At 35.1% G+C, this 21,506-nt stretch overlaps 1 protein-coding gene across 1 annotated transcript in view; it reads right to left on the reverse strand.

The window, feature by feature from the left end:
• The window catches only part of LOC128660873 (connector enhancer of kinase suppressor of ras 2-like), a 957,001-nt gene that overhangs the window by 92,844 nt on the left and 842,651 nt on the right, over positions 1-21,506 (reverse strand). Inside the window, exons 14-16 of the mRNA XM_053714957.1 lie at positions 18,228-18,276; positions 16,058-16,233; positions 11,679-11,752 (exon numbers count right to left, since the gene is read on the reverse strand). Of these exons, the coding sequence (XP_053570932.1) occupies positions 11,679-11,752; positions 16,058-16,233; positions 18,228-18,276 (299 nt within the window). The remainder of the gene's footprint in view (positions 1-11,678; positions 11,753-16,057; positions 16,234-18,227; positions 18,277-21,506) is intronic.

Below are 21,506 nucleotides of genomic sequence, written 5' to 3' on the forward strand. Positions count from 1 at the left end.
TGTCACTATACAGGCCCGATCGCCAGGGAAGGAGCGGGTGGGAGCCCCCAGATCTCCCTCAAGGTGGGAGAGTGCTAGTGACGGCTCAGAGCCGTCGTTAGCACCTGAGTAGGAAACTCTGCAACGGCTCAGAGCCATCGTTAGCCCTCAAGGGGTTAAAGGTAGTTGACTGTAAAGGGCTTAAAAGTGTATGTATATATATATATATATATATATATATGTGTGTGTGTGTGAAAAGAGAATAAAAGTGGGCGAGATATATAGACAATATCTTTATGATATGGGAGGGTCCAGAAGAAGTCTTGGATGTATTTATTACTAACCTAAATTCAAATTATTTTAATCTGTCCTTTACTGGAAAAAGAAATAAGGAACAAATAGAATTTCTGGATATAAGCCTATTCCATGAAAATGAGAAGATCCAAACTAAGTTACATAAAGAAGACACCGACAGTAATGGATACCTGTACGCAAATAGTAATCATAATCAAAGCTGGATCCGGAATATTCCTTAAGGGCAATTCCAAAGAACAAGAAGGAATTGCTCCAAATTGAATGACTTTGAGGAAGAGTCAACTAGACTAGTCAACTAGAAAGAGGCTACCAGAAAGAAGATTTAGAGAAGGCATACAGGAAAGCAAAGAATCTTAATAGACAGTAGCTATTAGATATCGGAAACAAGAAAATTACTAAACAGAAAGAGAATTCTATTAGTTTATATAAGATAGTTTTTATTGAGGTAGCAATGGCATACAAAACAAAGTCTTACAATTATCATAGCATCACAGCTATCGACATACATCAGTACTTATGCATCTAATACAAAAGGCATGTCCTAGAGACCGAATTCTATTAATTTCATTACAACATTTAAAGGGACACTGAACCCAAATGTTTTCTTTTGTAATTCAGAAAGAGCATGCAATTTTAAGCGACTTTCTAATTTACTCCTATTATCAATTTTTCTTCGTTCTCTTGCTATCATTATTTGAAAAAGAAGGCATCTAAGCTTTTTTTGGTTTCAGTACTCTGGACAGCACTTTTTTATTGGTGGATGAATTTATCCACCAATCAGCAAGGACAACCCAGGTTGTTCACCAAAAATGGGCCGGCATCTAAACTTACATTCTTGCATTTTAAATAAAGATACCAAGAGAATGAAGAAAATTTGATAATAGGAGTAAATTAGAAAGTTGCTTAAAATTTCATGCTCAATCTGAATCACAAAAGAATTTTTTTGGGTACAGTGTCACTTTAATGAAGGGTCTTATGAGATTAGAACAATTATGAAGAAACACTGGCATCTATTATTGTATGACGAATTATTGAAAAAATCTATACCTAAGGAACCTAAGATTATCTTTAGAAAGAACAAAAATATTTTGGCTCCAAGCCAATTGAAAACAGCAAAAGAACAGAATTGGTTAGGAAAACTGACAATAGGCTTTTTTGAATGTAATCGCCTCAATTGTGTAGCCTGCGAAGACCACTACAATGGGTCTAAATCTACTAAAGAAATTAAATCTAAGACAAATGGGAAAAGCTGCAAAATAAATGTGGCTTGTAACTGTAAAACGGACCATGTAGTTTATTTACTGGAATGTTCGTGTGGCCTACAATATATAGGGTGCACTACTAGAACTTTTAAAAAACAATTTGCAGAACACCTCACAAATATCAAAGCGGGCCTTAAAACACACAGTGTCTCAGCACATTTCAGAATTTTTCATAATATGGATCCATCCAGCCTCAAAGCCTCAATTTTAGAATATATACCAGGGAATAGGGAGTTATTTTTCAGAAGAAGAGAGACATATTGGATCCATACCCTACATACCCAGGTCCCTTATGGTTTAAATAAAGATAAAGATCTAGCTGCCTTTTTAGTAGAAGGATAGATTATAGCCTTTCTATATATTTCCCTCTCCTCGTGATGGTTTACCCCGAGTTTTTTTGCGAACTAAGACTAAGTCCTATTTTAGTATCTCATTAGGGTATTCTTTATATAATATATGAGATAGATTTTTAAGAGATTTTTATAGATATTTTAGAGTAATTATGGAGATTTTTTTTGTAAAAAAACCCCCCCTTTTAAAATTCTTTAAAAAAAATTTAGGTTTGTGACTGACTGTGTTCACATTATATTATTAACATTATAATATTTGTTATAGGATCATCCATATAGATTTTATTTTATTTTCCATAACCAAGTATCAGTGCCTTTTCCCTAATAATCAAATTGTAAATATCATTAATTAATATCAATATTATAGATAACCATTAAGATATCCATTAACTTTTAAGCATCACTGTAATTACTCTGTAGACCAAAGAGTGTTATTTTTGAGTTTTTAGTAAAGGTTGTATTTATTTATGAAATATTTTTATTGGTAGATATATATATGTATTTATTATTTTTATTAGTTTGGAGTATTCAATGATGAAAGATTGTTCTCCTTTTAGTTGAGTAATAATTGTAAATATGGCTTTTATTTTAAACAACAAATAAGAAATGTACTAAAATGTAAGTGTCTAAAATGTTTAAAATGTTTGAACAGACATGAAACAAAAAACTGGTCAACATTGTTATTATCACCATTCCGTGTATATACATATTGTGCTTTTGAATGCTACCTTAAAATATATGCAAGCATATTCAGCACTCTGCAATACACAATGCAAGTAAGCAAGATAGTTACTATTTGCACACATTTTTTCCTGCAGTTATTGCCAGATCAGTTCTCATGATAACGGAAATTCACAAAAGACTTTAAAGGTCTCTAACGCAAACATCTGATCGCTCCTAGTAGATGCTAGACCAATCAGAGCATGAGGGAAGTATTCAAACAGATCCCCAGTTAGTCACTGAGACGTAACTAAGACCACCAATAGAATGCGGGCCGCACCGCCTCCGTGTTCTCCTATTTAAAGAATGATCCGCTATCTCACTTTACATTATTTCTCTGATGAAGAAGGCTGTGATTAACTGTAAGACGCCTTTGAAATGCATTAGGAAGATATCTGGTGAGATTTATAAGCATCTTGGGGTATGATTTGATCACTTACATGAACTGTCACATACAAAGGTTTTGCCATACCTGTATTATTCAATGAAGTGTTATACCTCTGCCACCATACGTGTTACTGATACCTCATATGTAGATTGAAGTTGTAAAGTGTAAGCAAGTTTTACCTATGTGCTTTTAACAAATAAAATTGAGTGTGTTACGTGAATACAGTATTGCACTATCTTGTGTTTAGTTTTGTCTCCACATTTAAACTTGATGGAGCTGTAACACGTGTGAGAAAAAACAAAGAGGGGATCTGTACAAAGAAGCGTTTTTAAAAAGCGGACCGTTTTCCAGCTGGGGAGCCTGCTACTTAACAAACTGTGCGGCACTTACCTCATTTCGATTGAGGTAGTTTTTTGTAAGTAGGAATTTCACCTATTACCACAGGTTTTTTGGGCACATCAACTTACCTGGACTATGGATTCAAGTTTTCTTCCCTTGGAATTGACTGTTTATATTATTCTCTTTGGGAACTTTTGAAGGTTTCATTGTGATCTATCTATTTGGGGACTACTATCTAAATGTCACCAATAATTGTATGCTTGTGTAGGAATTTTTTACCTTTTAAACTTTTTTTTTCTTATTATTTTTTTGAATTTCTTGAGGAGCTTTTAATTAGAGGTTCACTCTCTCATACATATTATATTTGAGATTGTTCCGTTATTTGTTTATTTTGAATACTTTATTGTCTTTATAATTGGAAGTACAATCACTAGTGTATTATACACATCCAGCGTGGTACTTAATCCATTTAGGTTTCCGAATTCCTACATATCAATTTTTAGCTAAGTGGATTTATATATTTATATATATTTTTTGTGATCTTATATTTACATGTACTGACTACTCCTCAATTTTGGACTACAAGTAAGCCCTATCCTGCACCTATTTCCTTCGTTTATATATATATATAGTGAAGATTGGAGTAGCCGTGTTAGTCCAGTAGATAAGATGCTCAAAAAATCAAAGTATTGCAGTATGCAGTGATACCTTTTTTATTGGACTAACATAATGTTTCAAAGACAAGCTTTTGAGAGTTTTCCTCTCTTCCTCAGGTCTAAAGCAATACTGATCAATCTGATATAGATACACATCACATACAACAAATGGAAGGGAGGGAGGAAGGGGGGTGAGAGGGGTGTCATAAAAAGCAGAGAATGTGTCTGAAGGAGAAAATAGCTGAGAATAGCCAGAAAGAGTAAATAAACAGAGGAGAGTAAATAGGCCAGATGAGAGGAAAAACAAAAGGAAAAAGATACCAATATAGGACAATAAGATGAGAGATTATAGAAAGTTATGGTAGTGTGTGAGAAAGCCAGAGTCTACATTAAGTCATTCATTTCTGGTATTGAAATGTGTGATCATTTTCATCTCAAACGTCTTTCGTTCATGAGAGTCTTTGAAATTCCCTTTAAGAATTTTAATCCTGAGGTTAAGGATGGAGTGACCAGTCTGGGTGAAGTGATGACCAACAGGGGTACAATATTAATTTTCCTTGTGGCTTTTGATCGAGTGTCTGTGTAGATTCATTCTGAGATGCAGCTTTAGGCCAGTTTCTCCAATGTAGCCCTAATGAAAGATCAACTGATTTCTCCATTGAAAAACAGCTTACTCCAACCAGAACTACCAATGACCCAAACCAAACTGAGCCTGCTAACTACCAAGAACAATTCACAGACAATACCGGGATTGTAAACCTCTCTAATCATCACCTTTCAATACCTGAAAAAGCAGTCTTATCCAAGGGGCTAACATTCTGTCCTAACACAAATCTTGATCACATCCAGTTATATTCAGACTTGGAAGAATTTTTCAGAAGATTGAGACTTAAGGAATTCTTTTATGCCAAAAAACCCATGACTGTTAAACAGGATAATAATGGTAGGAAAAAGAACAAAGATTTTACACCGACAGCAGGACGTAACATCAAATTGGACAGTTACATTGAAAGTTTTCGCCTGAGAGTGGCATCCCTAGTCACCACACAAGAGAAAAAAATCGCTTACAACCTCTCACATATGGAAAGAAATGCCTTGAAAAACTTGATGAATAATAATAACATCATCATCAAGCCGACGGACAAGGGTGGATCAGTAGTTATTATAAATACCCAGGACTATACTACAGAAGGTTACAGACAGTTGTCTGATGTAAACTACTACAAAAAACTGGACACAGACCCCACCAAGGAATATTCAGCTAAACTCAGAAAACTTATCAAAACATTTCCTAAACACATACAGCAAGAATTAGAAAATCTGGTACCTTCCAATCCTCAGATGTGTACCTTCTACATGCTGCCCAAAATCCACAAGCCAGGAAACCCTGGACACCCCATTATAACAGGTATGGGAACACTCACTGAACAAATATCTGGCCTAATAGAAAACATTCTTAAGCCTCTTGTTATTAAGACTGATAGCTTTATACAGGCAGACTTCCTTAATAAACTTAACCAGATAAATGAACTACCTGCAAACACTATACTAGTTACTATGGATGTGGAATCCTTATACAGCAACATCCCGCATAAGGATGGTATTGAGGCCTGCAGTAAATTTCTCTCATCCCACCAAACAACACACAAATATGATAGTGCAACTATTGCCCAGCTTATAGAATTCATACTCACACACAACTATTTCAGTTTTAACAACAATTACTACCTACAAATGACAGGGACAGCGATGGGCACAAAATGTCACCCCAATACGCTAATCTTTTCATGGCGTACCTAGAATACAGATTCTTATGTACTCAGCCCCACAAACCTTTTACATATTATCGTTACATCGATGATATTTTCATAATATGGACGGAAGGAGAAGAAAGCCTTTTAGATTTCCACAAATCATTTAATTAATTTCACCCGTCAATAAACCTTAAAATGGACTTTACAAATCATAGTGTGAACTTCTTGGACTGCAAAATAACTGTCATCAATGGCACCCTTCATTCATCTATATACAGAAAACCCACAGACAGGTACAGCTACCTCCACAATTCCAGCTTCCATCCCAATCACACCAAACAAGGTATCATCTACAGCCAAGCTATCAGATATCACCGCATTTGCTCTGACACAAAAGACAGAGATCAGCACCTGAGTACACTGTCAGAGTCATTTAGGCAAAAGGGCTACAAGGAAAGGACAATATCTAAGAAAATCAAATCTGCCTTAAAAACACCACAGGAAAGGCTCCTACAATACAAAGAAAAGGAAAACAAAACAAGAACCCCTCTAGTAGTCACTTACAACCCTACTCTGGAAGGAGTACGCAAAATTATTAAAGAGCTACAACCACTAATTTCAGAGGACCCCACACTCAAAAAAATATTTCCTGAACCCCCCATACTAGCATTCAAACAACCGCCTAACCTGAGACAGAGATTGGTCCGCAGCAAATTAACCACAGAACAGAAGCTTACACAGAATGGCACTGCACGATGCAACAAATCACTCTGCAAACTATGTCAACATATATGTGACAACAACACAGCCAGACACAACAACACATCATATAATATTAAAGGATCCTATTCATGCTCATCTGCTAATGTGGTGTACATAATACATTGTACAGCGTGTGACAGAGTTTGCTACATTGGAGAAACTGGCCTAAAGCTGCATCTCAGAATGAATCTACACAGACACTCGATCAAAAACCACAAGGAAAATGAATATTGTACCCCTGTTGGTCATCACTTCACCCAGACTGGTCACTCCATCCTTAACCTCAGGATTAAAATTCGTAAAGGGAATTTCAAAGACTCTCATGAACGAAAGACGTTTGAGATGAAAATGATCACACATTTCAATACCAGAAATGAAGGACTTAATGTTGACTCTGGCTTTCTCACACAATAAAAAAGGTATCACTGCATACTGCAATACTTTGATTTTTTGAGCATCTTATATATATTGCTAGAATTCTGTTTTATCGCTAGAGAAAACATTGCTAGCGGTAAGCTTTTTGCGCCTCTAGGGTTGCGCTGGTATTACAAGTTGCAAAAAACCTTATTTTGCGCTATTGGTAACCCGAAAAGGCTGGAATTGGGCATATTTATGTTTGTTATACTCATATATACACTATCTGATTGCAATTATTTTTATAAATATTTTTTTATAAGGGTTTAAAGGCATATGGTATATGACAAGATGTTTGACTGAAAAGAGCTATGATGTATATAATAATATCATTACAATATCACTATGGTTTACTAGTCAGGGGTTAAATGTTACTAGCCCAGAGGGAAAAAGTTAGTAGTCCACTTAATGTTTAAGATAGAACAAAGTCAAATTTCTAAGTCATCCCCTGCAATTTCTAAGTTGTCCGGGACCACTGGAAATTTCAAGCCCTGTGTGTATATATATATATATATATATATATATATATATATATATATATATATGTATGTATATACGTGTGTATTTTTGTGTTTATATATGTATGTATGTATGCATATGCATACATATATGTACATACATATGAACACATATATACACGTATATACATATATACATATGTATGTAAAGATATATATGTTACAATCAAATAATTTTATATATATTTATATTTAAAATAAATAGAAGGTATGTGAAGAACTTTGGAATGTAAAATATTTATAACTACCTTTGGGTTTAGTGATGTAGGTCTAAGCGGTGTCTGGTTAGCATGTGAGCTTGCTCTACTGAAGTCTATGAGGAGAAGTTAACGTGGTATGTGTGTGTGTGTATATATACATGTGTATATATGTATGCATATACATATTTACAAATATAAACACATTAATAGACTTGTATATACATAAGGCTAGATTGCAAGTGCCGCAGTAAATTCTGTTTTATCGCTAGCGAAAACATTGCTAGCGGTAAGCATTTTGCACCTCTCGGGTTCTGCTGGTATTACAAGTTGCAAAAAAACTTATTTTGCGCTATTGGTAACCCGAAAAGCGACAAAATCCTAAGCTGAGTTTTCACGTGCGCATGCATGTGTTTCCCCATAGAAATCAATGGAGAAAACAAAAGTTGAAAATAAACTTAACACCCTACCATAAAGATTTGTGATCTGGTGGTACTCCATCCACACCTTGATTAACCTGGCTGTGTGGCATGGAGCATTGTCCTGCTGGAAAAAAACAATTTCCAGAGTTGTGGAACATTGTCAGAGCAGAAAGAACAAGTTTTGTTCCAGGATAACCTTGTACGTGGCTTGATTCATGCATCCCTTGCAAAGCTAAATCTGCCTGATTCCAGGTTATCTTCTCTGATGAGTCCAATTTTCAGCTTTGCCCAACAGCTAGTCATCTAATGGTTAGACCTGGAGAGGCCTATAAGCCACAGTGTCTCACCCCCACTGTGATATTTGGTGGAAGATCAGTGATGATCTTAAGGTGCTTCAGCAAGGCTGGAATTGGGCATATTTATGTTTGTTATACTCATATATACACTATCTGATTGCAATTATTTTTATAAATATTTTTTTTATAAGGGTTTAAAGGTATATGACAAGATATTTGACTGAAAAGGGCTATAATGTATATAATAATATCATTACAATATCACTATAGTTTACTAGTCAGGGTTTAAATGTTACTAGCCCATAGAGAAAAAGTAAGTAGTCCACTCAATGTTTAAGATAGGACAAAGTCAAATTTCTAAGTCATCCGCTGCAATTTCTAAGTCGTCCGGGACCATTGGACCACTGAAAATTTCAAGCCCTGTATATATGTATATATATATATATATATATATATATATATACATATGTGTGTATTTATATATGTATGTATGCATATGCATACATATATGCACATATGAACACATATATACACGTATATACATCAGGGATAGGCACAGACAAAGGCTGTGGCGGACATTTTACAAAGTACAGACCTTAGTGAAGGACACCAAGGTACATTTGAAATTAAAAACATTATTTTATAGTGCTTGGTGTTATTATACTGATGCAGATACCACTAATCCTATAACCAGCCCTCCTCTTGCTATACCCATGTGCCAGTGTCACTACTGTGTCATTATATAGTGCTGGGTGTTATTATACTGATGCAGATACCTCTGATCCAATAACCAGCCCTCCTCTGGCCATACCCATGAGCCAGTGTCACTACTGTGTCTTTATATAGTGCTGGGTGTTATTATACTGATGCAGATACCTCTGATCCAATAACCAGCCCTCCTCTGGCTATACCCATGTGCCAGTGTCACTACTGTGTTATTATATAGCGCTGGGTGTTATACTGATGCAGATACCACTGACCCTATAACCAGCCCTCATCTGGCCATACCCATGAGCCAGTGTCACTACTGTGTTATTATATAGTGCTGGGTGTTATTATACTGATGCAGATACCTCTGATCCAATAACCAGCCCTCCTCTGGCTATACCCATGTGCCAGTGTCACTACTGTGTCATTATATAGTGCTTGGTGTTATTATACTGATGCAGATACCACTGATTCTATAACCAGCCCTCCTCTGACTATACCCATGTGCCAGTGTCACTACTGTGTCTTTATATAGTGCTGGGTGTTATACTGATGTAGATACCACTGACCCTATAACCAGCTCTTGTCTGGCTATACCCATGTGCCAGTGTCACTACTGTGTCACTATATAGTGCTGGGTGTTATTATACTGATGCAGATACAACTGACCCTATAACCAGCTCTTGTCTGGCTATACCCATGTGCCAGTGTCACTACTGTGTCATTATATAGTGCTGGGTGTTATTATGCTGATGCAGATACCACTGACCCTATAACCAGCTCTTGTCTGGCTATATGCATGTGCCAGTGTCACTGCTGTGTCTTTATATAGCACTGGGTATTATTATACTGATGCAGATACCACCGACCCTATAACCAGCCCTTGTCATGCTATACACATGTGCCAGTGTCACTACTGTGTCATTATATGGTGCTGGGTGTTATTATACTGATACAGATACCACTGATCCTATAACCAGCCCTTGTCATGCTATACACATGTGCCAGTGTCACTACTGTGTCATTATATAGTGATTGGTGTTATTATACTGATGCAGATACCACTGATCCTATAACCAGCCCTCTTCTGGCTATACCCATGAGCCAGTGTCACTACTGTATCATTATATGGTGCTGGGTGTTATTATACTGATGCAGATACCATTGACCCTATAACCAGCTCTTGTCTGGCTATACGCATGTGCCAGTGTCAATACTGTGTCATTATATAGTGCTGGGTGTTATTATACTGATGCAGATACCATTTACCCTATAACCAGCTCTTGTCTGGCTATACGCATGTGCCAGTGTCACTACTGTATCTTTGTATAGAGCTGGGTGTTATTATACAGATGCAGATACACATCCAGTATTTCACTCAGGCTTTATTTAGTCCATAACGTATCACAAAATATCACTAGCAGTCTCTTGACAAGCCACTAACTTTATTCACACTACATTTTTTTTTATTCCTATTATTTAATCAGAAAGAAAAGATATACTAAGGTTGTGGCGGACACTGCAAGGGCTAGTCATGGACACCAGTGTCCGTGTATGGACACCTTGCCTATCCCTGATATACATATATACATATGTATGTAAATATATATATGTAACAATCAAATCATTTTATATATATTTATATTTAAAAATAAAAAGAACGTATGTGAAGAGCTCTGGAATGTAAAATATTCTTTAACTACCTTTGGGTTTAGTGATGAAGGTCTAAGCGGTGTCTGGTTAGCATGCGAGCTTGCTCTACTGAAGTCTATGAGGAGAAGAAGTTAGCGTGGTAGCGATATCAGAAGTCCTGAAGTTAGCGCACCTTAGGTGTTACCCGCGCTAACTTTTTTACTTTCAACTTGTAATACACACGATAACCCGCCCACGTTAAACGTGAACAAAAAAAAATATTTAGTGCGCCACTCTTAATCTGGCCCAAAAGTTTTAGAAAATACAGTGAAACCTGTGGGAGAAATTCTATCATAACCAAACAAAGGACACCTCTGATCAGCCCACTCATTTTAAAATAATAAAAAATAAATATGGTATGGTATAATGATCGTAACTTCATATTTTGAAACTAAATTGTAAATTGTAACATAAATGTTACTGTGTACACTAAATACATTTTGCCACATACTTTTTACATTCATTTTTATGTGTACTTTCAATACAATTTTCATTTGTTTGATTGCAATTTTTTACATCATATTTTAATATGCTTTTTAAATTTCTAATTTTACAGAACACCATAATTTGCATAAAAAATGTAAGTTTTAGCCATTAGCAAGATACAAAACTCTCAGGGTAAATGTTGCCTTTACAGAATCCTGTAAAGGAACTCATAGGAGTGACAGATCTTTTTTAGAGAATTTCACCTGAACAGAGACCTTTGAAGATTCAAACCTTTAGAGTAAAGCCAATTGTTCCATTTTCAAAATAACTTTTTTCCAAAGGCATCTTTCGCATAAAATCTCACTTAATATGTAGGTCAGTAGTGAATAAAATTAACATGTTAGCCTTCAAGATTTTAACCTTATAGACTGAAAGCCAACATGTACCAGGTAGGAAGAGATAATGAAATCATATACTTACTGTTTCTTTCTGCATTCAATGGCTCGATCTATCCTGAATTCTGGTAAACTGATAAATCCTTCTGCTTTCTCATCCTGTATTGACATGAAATTGGAATGATGATGATTAAAAGACAAATATAATGTCGCCTACAAAAACATAAATATACTGTATTAAACATAATAGTGAAAGCTGCACCTCGATAAAGGCTCAGCTGAGCCAAAACGCGTAGAATTTTTTTTTACTTTGGTCCGGATTACTGTGGATATTGTAATTTTTTTTGGAATATCCATACTACACTGAGAGCTTATTTCCAATTCAAAATCCCGCCTGGGACCGATACCGGTTACCCGATAAACCGGAGAGTGTGAGTAACGGCTGGTAAGACACAAAGCCGCAATGGAGCTAAAGAACCGTGCAATGGAGGGTTAATACTCGAGCTAGAGACTTAAACATTGGAGGTCCGGTAAGGTCAATTGTTCGCTGGTGATAAAAGGATTGACTGGATAACTGTATGTTGCAATAATACTATTTCTATGAGAATCTTTTATTCTGTTTCTTATTATTGACTAACTCCATGAACTGAACTTTTTTTTTAAAAGGGATATATTTTGTATCAACTTTAAACACTGGGACTTTTTCACCTAATCTATTTTTTCTGAAAAGAGACATTATTTATTTCTGAAAGATTTAAAAAAAATATATTTTGAATGTACATTATCTAGTTTGTGGCCATGCTAGTTTTTATTAATATAACTAAATGATATGTTTTGATGTGCAATAAATATCTTTATACTGTATACGTGCCCTTGCTATTAGACACGATTTTGATATACTACGCTACTAATCCCCAGCTCTTTGTGGAAGCAAAACTCTTTTTTGGTGTATATTGTCAATTTTAAAAATGAAATCTGACCTACAACATATATTTTTATAATATAAAATGTAGGACATAATGTTTAGCGTAAAAATGCTGTATGATTTAATTTATAGTAAATATTTGTCACAACATTATTTCTATTCACAAAACATGTTACATTGTTCAATAAACTACTAAGATCACGTAATAATGTCAAAGTGCAAACTGCCGTCATAAAGCCACATGACTGAGCACAACATCACATGAAATATAACAAGCTCATCATCTAAATGAACATTTAGAGACAGCTTGTTGTTGAATGGTTAGAAATTGAGTTTTCAAAGGAATCTTTTTATACTGATCCCACCATTATGTTTACAAATGAATAACAATATCAGTTCTGAGCAGTCCACTTAGAGGGACAACTTAGAAATGTTCTACCATTCATATATACCTTCCAACAATTGCCACATTTTGTGGGCAGTGTTTTGACAGGAGGGGAGGAGTCAAGGTTGTGTCACAGACGTGTTAAAGGGACAGCCAACTAAAAAATGTTCATTGTTTAAAAGATAGATAATCCTTTTATTACACATTCCCCAATTTTGCATAACCAACACTGTTATATTAATACACTTTTTACATCTGTGATTACCTTGTATCTAAGCATCTTCTGACTGCCCCCTGATCACATGACTTTATCTATTAACTTGCATTTAAGCGATTCAGTGCTGTGTTGTTAGAATCCACGGACGTCAGCACAATGTTATTTATATGGCTCACATGAACTATCTTTCCCTGATGTGAAAAGCAAATACAAAAGCATGTGATCATGGGGCTTTCTTTAAGGACTTAGAAACAGACAGACATTTAGAGGTTTAAAGCTTATAAAGTATGTCATTTTTGTGTTGACTGTCCCTTTAAGTTGTGTCATGGGTGTGACAGGGCGGTGCCTTAATAGGGCTTGGACAGTCCCTAAAAACCAGGACATTAGCCCTGGCTGTAAGATCAGGAGTGTTTGAAAGGGCTGTTTATATGAAAGAGCAGTATTTAAACATGTTGAAATTAATTGGTTTTCTTGCCTTGAAAATATAAATTTAAACTGAAACTAATACAGCAGTATAAGGTGTGTGCTTCTTCTTAATGCTAATTGCCTGATAGATAAGTCCTTCTAATGCTGATTGGCTGAGGGATATTTCTCATTAATGCTTATGCTTAACATAAATGTGGCTCTTTCATATTAGTGATGGAAAACATTGAGTACAGTGTATGATTTAGTAAGTACTTAATAAAATTGCTTGTACACCATTACAACGTTTGTGAAAAGTAAAACAGTGTATTTTCAAATTAAACTAATTTTGAATCTTCAGACTTTGTGGGGGAGTTTACAGTTAGACAACATAAGAATCCGTGCTTAAAGGGACAGTAAACCTAAAAAAATTATTGATTCAGATAGAGAATACAATTTTAAACAACATTCCAACATACTTCTATTATCTAATTTGCTTCATTCTTTAGATATCTTTTGTTGAAGAAATAGCACATGGGTGAGCCAATCACACAAGGCATCTATGTGCAGCCACCAAACTGCAGCTACTGAGCCTATCTAGATATGCTTTTAAGCAAGGATTTTAAGAGAATGAAGCAAATTAGATAATAGTAGAAAATTAGAAAGTTGTTTAAAATTGCATGTTCTTTCTGAAATATGAAAGAAAAAAATTTGGTTTCATGTCCCTTTAAGGTTTGTTAATATACTGACAACAATGAGAACAATTTCTGTAGTCATCCTCATGAAAATATACAAACAATGGAAGTAATTCAATATGAATTATTTTTGTAAAATGGCCAGTACTTCACCTTAAAGGAGCAGTAAACTTACATACTAATGTTATATAATTCTGCACATAGTGCAGAATTATATAACATTAGCTTACCGGCACATTTATACTTTCATTTCTTTCAGGGAAATTGTATGTAAAAACCTAATTTTACCAGAACGCCGCTCCTTGCTCTACTGAGCGGGTCTGGTTTTTACACAGCGCATCGCGGCAACACTGTCTAAACACAGTGTGCCCGGTCGCGCCATTAAAATGAATGTAGCTCGCTCCCACTACTAGACCAGAGCAGGAGCGAGATACTTTCAATTTAATGGCGCAACCAGGCACACTGTGATTAGACAGTTTTGCCGCGATGCGCTGTGTAAAAACCAGACCCGCTCAGTAGAGCAAGGAGCGGCGTTCTGGTAAAATTAGGTTTTTACATACAATTTCTCTGCAATCCTTTAAAGTATAAATGTGCCAGTAAGCTAATGTTATATAATTCTGCACTATGTGCAGAATTATATAACATTAGTAGGTAAGTTTACTGCCCCTTTAACTGCTAATCAATTTAAGAATACGTCTATTTATTAAACAACAATGGGCTAGATCACAAGTGAAGTGCAAAAATATTAGCACTATTGTGTGCTAAAGCGCAACACTTAACCGATGTCCATTAAAAGTATAGGACACCCTAAAAAAAATTATGTCCGTGTTAAGATTATCTGGATAACCCTTCTTAACATCGACTTGTATTAAGTTTGTGTGCTTTTCTTAGCATAGAACCAGTGTAAGATACCCTTCAATACACTACACTGAATCCAGCAAAAAGTACTTTACTTTTGGACTGGTGAATTTTTCTACCGTGCTGCTACTATCCTACATAGATTATGGGCTATATATATATATATATATATATATATATATATATATATATATATATATATAACTCTCTTTTTATTATTTACAATTGTATATTAGTACAATTTACATTTTGTTCATGTGATAAATATTATGTTTGATCCATATAGTACCAGCCTTGGCTTATCAAAATAACCTTAAATGGAGTGAAAAACAATACATGCTCTAATTAGTTATGCAATGTTTGCACTACTTGCAATGGAGAGGGCTTAAACACAAAGATAAAGTCCTACAAGTACTGCAGCTCACAAGCTGAACAAAGCTGAACACAGCCACTGATTGGTGGGGTCTTCAGACTGATTCTGCCAATCAGTACATTGCCATTCCTGCATGGGACTAACAGTTCTCTGAGGTTCCCAGAGGGACTTTATCTATGTGATTACCCACATGGGGTTCCACTGTGAGTAGTGAAAAAAAAAAATGCTCTAACAAATCAGAACTATAGAACCTAGAACTATGTAAGTACAGTACATACGCTAAACATTCTTTCAAACAATGCTTATTCGTTGAAATGCTGAGCGCAGCAACTTCCATAGTTTAATCAATCTTCCAAAAAAAGTAAGGCATATTGATGCTTGCTAATGCTATAAAAATACAGCAACTAGCACAATACCTCAATCAGAGCAGGCTGCAGTGCATTACTACACCATGTTTTGCAGCCCACTTTGGCAGAATAGGAATTAAGGCAGCTTGTTATTCGACATCAGGTAATCATTAGCAATAAAGATTTTATATAGGGAGAGCGCTTCTCTTATTCAGACACCTTGCGTGATTGACGCCCCTGAACAATCAGCCCCCATGCTCACATTTTGGTTGGTGTACCAGTAGAGTGAAGAATCCTTTAGTATGAACCAATATTTTTTCCACTTCTGTGTAAAATAGCCTTTGGCATCTTTCTTTTTCCACAACCAGCCTTCACAGTCACCGTGGCCCAAGTCCTTGCATGAAATCCGCCTTCTGCTCCCGCTGGTTAGTGAACTACCTAAGAACAAAACAATGGGATATTTGTCATTAAAGATCAATACATTTATTAGGTCTCCAACATTTATTATAAACTTTATTTTTAGAGGTCTATTCCATGGGTATCCATATTATAGCATCAGCAAATCATAGCACAAGTAAGGAGTAGTGAACAAGCTCAGAGAAATGTATGAAGTGTTGTGACTAAATCCCTACCCTGATATATACTGCATATTTTCTGCAAATCCCCAGTTATTATAACTTTAACAAAGCACCAACATGTAAATAAACTATTCATGCATCTCATAGAAGAATTTTACAGTTGCATTGTGTATACTTTTTATTTAAGTAGAAAAAGTACATGGTTCGGCCTTTCTGCAATATCTCCCAAACCTGTTTATATCTTTGTAGGACAAGATTCATCAGCTGCTTAGAGAACTTCTTTCACATGATGTGATGCAGTTTTGCAGTCATTCTGTATGATTTAAATATGGCTGCTCAATGGTTTTATAGTCAGCCTCTTCTTATGGGAGTTTAGGCTTATGGGTGCCAGACCAGCAAAAGCACATAGTTGTGAGAATATCACTGCTGATTGTCTCACTGTCAGTTTCTGTTTGGGAACAACAGTTCTATGTAACTCCTGAGCGGTATTTGAACTATGCGTTTAATCCCTTTATCGGGGTTAAACACATGGAGTTGCAAGGTTGTTAGTAATAAAATTACATGCTCCAAAGACTCAGATGATGTAATTTTTCCACTATAATAACCCTTTAAAGGGACTGAAAGGTCAAAATTAAAATGTGTATGGGTACATTTTTGCAATATATGCTTCTAATAAAAGGTATGCATGTTTTTTTGGTGGCATACATATGCTGTGAGGGCCTGAGCACTAGTATTCAAGCTCAGATAGCTGGCTGTGATGTGTATTGCATCAGTGAAGACCTAATTTGTGTCATACAAGCCACTGCTGACCCTCTGAGAAGGTGTGGTGTTTGATACTGACACACTGGCCCTCACAAGATATGTACATATGCCGCTGAAAAATAGTAATATCTTTTACTAGAAGCATTTTTGCTAATGGGAGTATAATGCAAAATTCTTCTATTTAATACTGAAATTAATTTAAAACTGAAATTCACCCATTTCAAATTTGACGTTTCTTTCCCTTTAACACCTTCTATACCACACATTCTCATCAGAAAATCAAGCAGTCTGGCAGTTTGACTAATGTAAAATTTATATACAAAACACCATTATGAAATACATCCAAAGGAGGGATATAGAACTATTTTTTTAAAGGGATATAAACCCCAATTTTTTTTCTTTCATGATTGAGATAGAGCATACATTTTTACGCAACTTTCTAATTTTATTATCAATATTCTTCGTTCTCTTGGTATCTTTATTTGAAAAGCAGGAATGTAAGCTTAGGAGCCAGCTCATTTTTGGTTCAGCACCTGGGTAGCGCTTGCTAATTGGTGGCTAAATGTAGCCACCAATCAAAAAGCACTACCCAGGGTACTGAACCAAAAATGGGCCGGCTCTTAAGTTTATATTCCTGCTTTTTCAAATAAAGATACCAAGAGAATGAAGAAAAATTGATAATAGGAGTAAATTAGAAAGTTGCTTAAAATTGCCTGCTCTATGTAAATCATCCAAAAAAATAAAATAAATTTGGTTTAGTATCCCTTTAACATAACAATAAAAAAAAGAAAAAAAGCATAATCCTGTTCAGAATACACTGGAAGAAGCTGTTCATATCAGTCAGTGAGCATTTAATCTATAATATGCATTATGCACACACATGTGTTTCTTCCAAGTGAAAATATCTTAATACAAATGCTGCTTTTTATTCATGTATGATCAAAACATTTACATTATATTTCTCTTTAATAAATAATATCAGACAGCTTTTTATTATGGTTACAAGGGAGGGAATATTAACATTTTAAATCAGCAAAACAGCATTATGGCATTTTCCGTATTTCCAAGCAAATCGAAAAGCAGAACATTTACCTTTTGATCTTTTTTTGGTTTTTACTCTCAAAGATGCGTAATGGAAAGTCTATAAAACAGAAAATACAGGCAACATTAGAATGTATTGTATTCCCCTGATATACCTGCAGGTAAACAACAAAGCAATATTTATAGTCAGGGCAGCTTCTGTATAAACTCTTTGTAGTGTAAATATGACTTGTGGAATACTGCACTGCTGTGGAATGCATCAAATATATTTTTAAACAAATAGTAATATATTGATTATTTATATAAAAAAAATAAATCTCAAGATTAATTCAACTCCACTTCTATATTATTGTTTCCATTTGGTAATTAACTTTGTTTCATTTTATTACTTTATTTAAAACCAAAAAATAAGAAACATGTTTTTATCTTTTCCATATACCCATGTTAGAAAAACCATAGCGAACAATATTCTACTGTAGTTAAAATATTTTCCTATAATGTTTCTGCCTCACTAAAGTATATGGTGCTTTACAGGATGTAAGGAACGTGGTAGGGTATAGATTTTAGATGATACATTTGGTTGAAACCAGGAACCAGTGGGGGGATTCACAAGGGCAATACACATGTACCATTCATTAATATAGAATGACCAATCCTCAAAGGTCTGTCTTTATTTACATGTCCAATGCTCAGAGCAAGAGAGCAGATACACAATGAATATTTTGACTCCCAACTCATGATGATCCTGCAGAATATAGAACAAATGTATTTGTTTTACCATATTCAGCCTTGTTTTACATGTTTGGCCATATGTATAAACATATATGCATATATTAAAGGGACATTCTGAAGTAAATATTACATGATTTAGTCATTACAGCATTTACTTTTTGCATTACTGACTCTAGCTTGCTATGTATTTAACTCACAGGGGTTAAAGGGGCTGTAAGATCAAAATTAACCTTTTATGATTCAATTACAGCATGTCATTTTAAACAACTTTGCAATTTATTTCTATTGCCTACTAGTAGTGATTTGCTACCATAGAGTACTAACGACACATGCACACTTCTGAGACACTAAGCGCATACCTAGATTTAATCTTCAACAAAGGATACTAATAGAACAAAGCAAATGTAAAAATAAAAGTAAATGGAAAGTTGTTTAAAACTGCATATTCTATCTAAACCATAAAAGTTTAATTTAGATTTTACTGTCCCTGTAAACACATAGGTAAAGCCCTGCTTGGAAGCGACTAGCATTGTAAATCTTATGGACACATTCAGGGATAGGTGACAACATGCAACCCTTACTTCTGATTGGCTGACCTTGGAACAGCAATGCTAATAGCTCTCAAGTAGGATTTTACCTTTAGTAAGAATCAGTAATACAAAAGTTTCATGCTCTAAAGACGTCATTTTTACATTAAAGTGTTCTTTTTTAACGTGATTTATAAAATTATAAAATATATTCATTCTTCACTTTTGGCCAAAATAAATGTTACTTTTCTGGGGGGTTTTCTGTTTACTGCACATATCTGCTGTAACGACTTGTCTCATTAAACTAGATGAATCCCTGTTAATTATAACTTTATGGTTGAGAGAATGTATTGGTAGACATAAACCTATAATGTGCAATTCTAACAACACTTTGAATTTCTTGATTAATTTGATAACATGAATATTATTAACACTGAAAAAACGTGAAAACTTTTATTGTGAAAGCAGGGAAAGCAGATGAAGAGTAACATTTACTAAAGTTTACCAAACAATTGTATTAAACACATTTATTGTTTACTTCTAAACCCCTTGTTGGCGTCTGTCGTTAAGCCCTTAAGAACACGTGTTTTGGCCGTCTCAGCTTGGGTCTCATCAACAGTGGCATTACTCACAAGTGTGGAAATAGCATTATAGAGGCCAACCCAGGCTAGTGGTCACAGGGACAGGGTGTCCCAGAGATCACATGCCTGTCAGGGAGGGAGGGGCCTTCATTACATGCGATACACGCTGTGGTGAGCATGTAGCTCGTGCTATTGCTGGATGCCTGTAGGTGATACTATCCAGTAACAGTACAGTAACAGTCAAATATGTTACCATGTATACAATCACTGTTACAGCCAGTCACAGTTCTATACTTTTGAGTAGAGAATTTGCAAACTCTGCTACCCTTTAGTGCTTAATGTGATGGTAAACTTGACTTTTTTTAAAATCAGGTCTGGAATCTAAGTAATATTTTACAGGGACTTTAATTGATCCCTTCTAATAAAGATGCGTTGCAACTTACTTTTTAATCTAGCCGTGCCATTCTAATACCCTGCGCTCCGGCCGCCCACTTGAAAATTATTATTTTTTTAACTGTTCTCCAATGGGTGCTCTAGCCATACGGGACTTTTTTTGTAGCTAGTGCGCCCATTGGAGAACAGTCATAACCTTTAGCTCACAGAAAAAAAGAGTTTTGAGGCAGGCAGCCAGAGTGCAATTTAAGTCCCAGTAAAATATTGCTTAGATTTCAGAACTGATTTTAAAACATGTAAAGTTTACCAACACTTTAGCACACAGTTTTAAAAACATTGTTACAAACACTGCTGCCAAATAGTACCCAATACATGTGCATGCTACAAAGCCTACCTAAGTATGCTTTGATAATAAAAGTAAATAGGAAAATTCTTTTTTGCATGCTCTTTCTAAATCATGAACGTTTCATTTAGACTTTTATGCCCCTTTAACCAAGACAAGTTCATTTACCAAAAAGATCTTCAAAAGTATAATTTAAAAGCTAACAGAGAGGAAAGCATCAAGAACACAGTTTACATTGAGAGTTTGTATTACTAAACAGTATGCCAGGAGTTTCCTGGATTTTTACACTTGAATTAACTCTGGCATTAATGTAATATTTTGCATTTAAAAAATATCTATTTTTATAGTCTTATAAAATATTGATATTAATATTATTATTATTAGTAGTAGTATATATGTATTTAAACATAGCATAGCACTGTAATTGATGACAAAGTATCTAAAGTGCCAGGGTTCTGAGATTTGAAATCTGAGGTCTCGTAAGTATGGCGATAAAAGAAAGGTTGCAGGGTCATCAAAGGGGTTAATTATTGATCAGAAGGCTTTTGGCTGCATAAAAGTATAATTTAAAATTGTTTTTAAAAGGAATGGCTATCATGATTCATAATTCTACACATAGTGCACTATTATGTAAAAGTATTTCTGACATTTACTTCCCTTTAATGTCCCTTTAACAAAGGGGTTCAAAAAGGAGATTACACTTTAGGAGACTGGACACCCCTTTAAACAAGGGAAAACATGATTTAGGAAGAGC

Source organism: Bombina bombina, chromosome 1 (genome assembly GCF_027579735.1).
Source record: "Bombina bombina isolate aBomBom1 chromosome 1, aBomBom1.pri, whole genome shotgun sequence".
Lineage (NCBI taxonomy): Eukaryota > Metazoa > Chordata > Amphibia > Anura > Bombinatoridae > Bombina > Bombina bombina.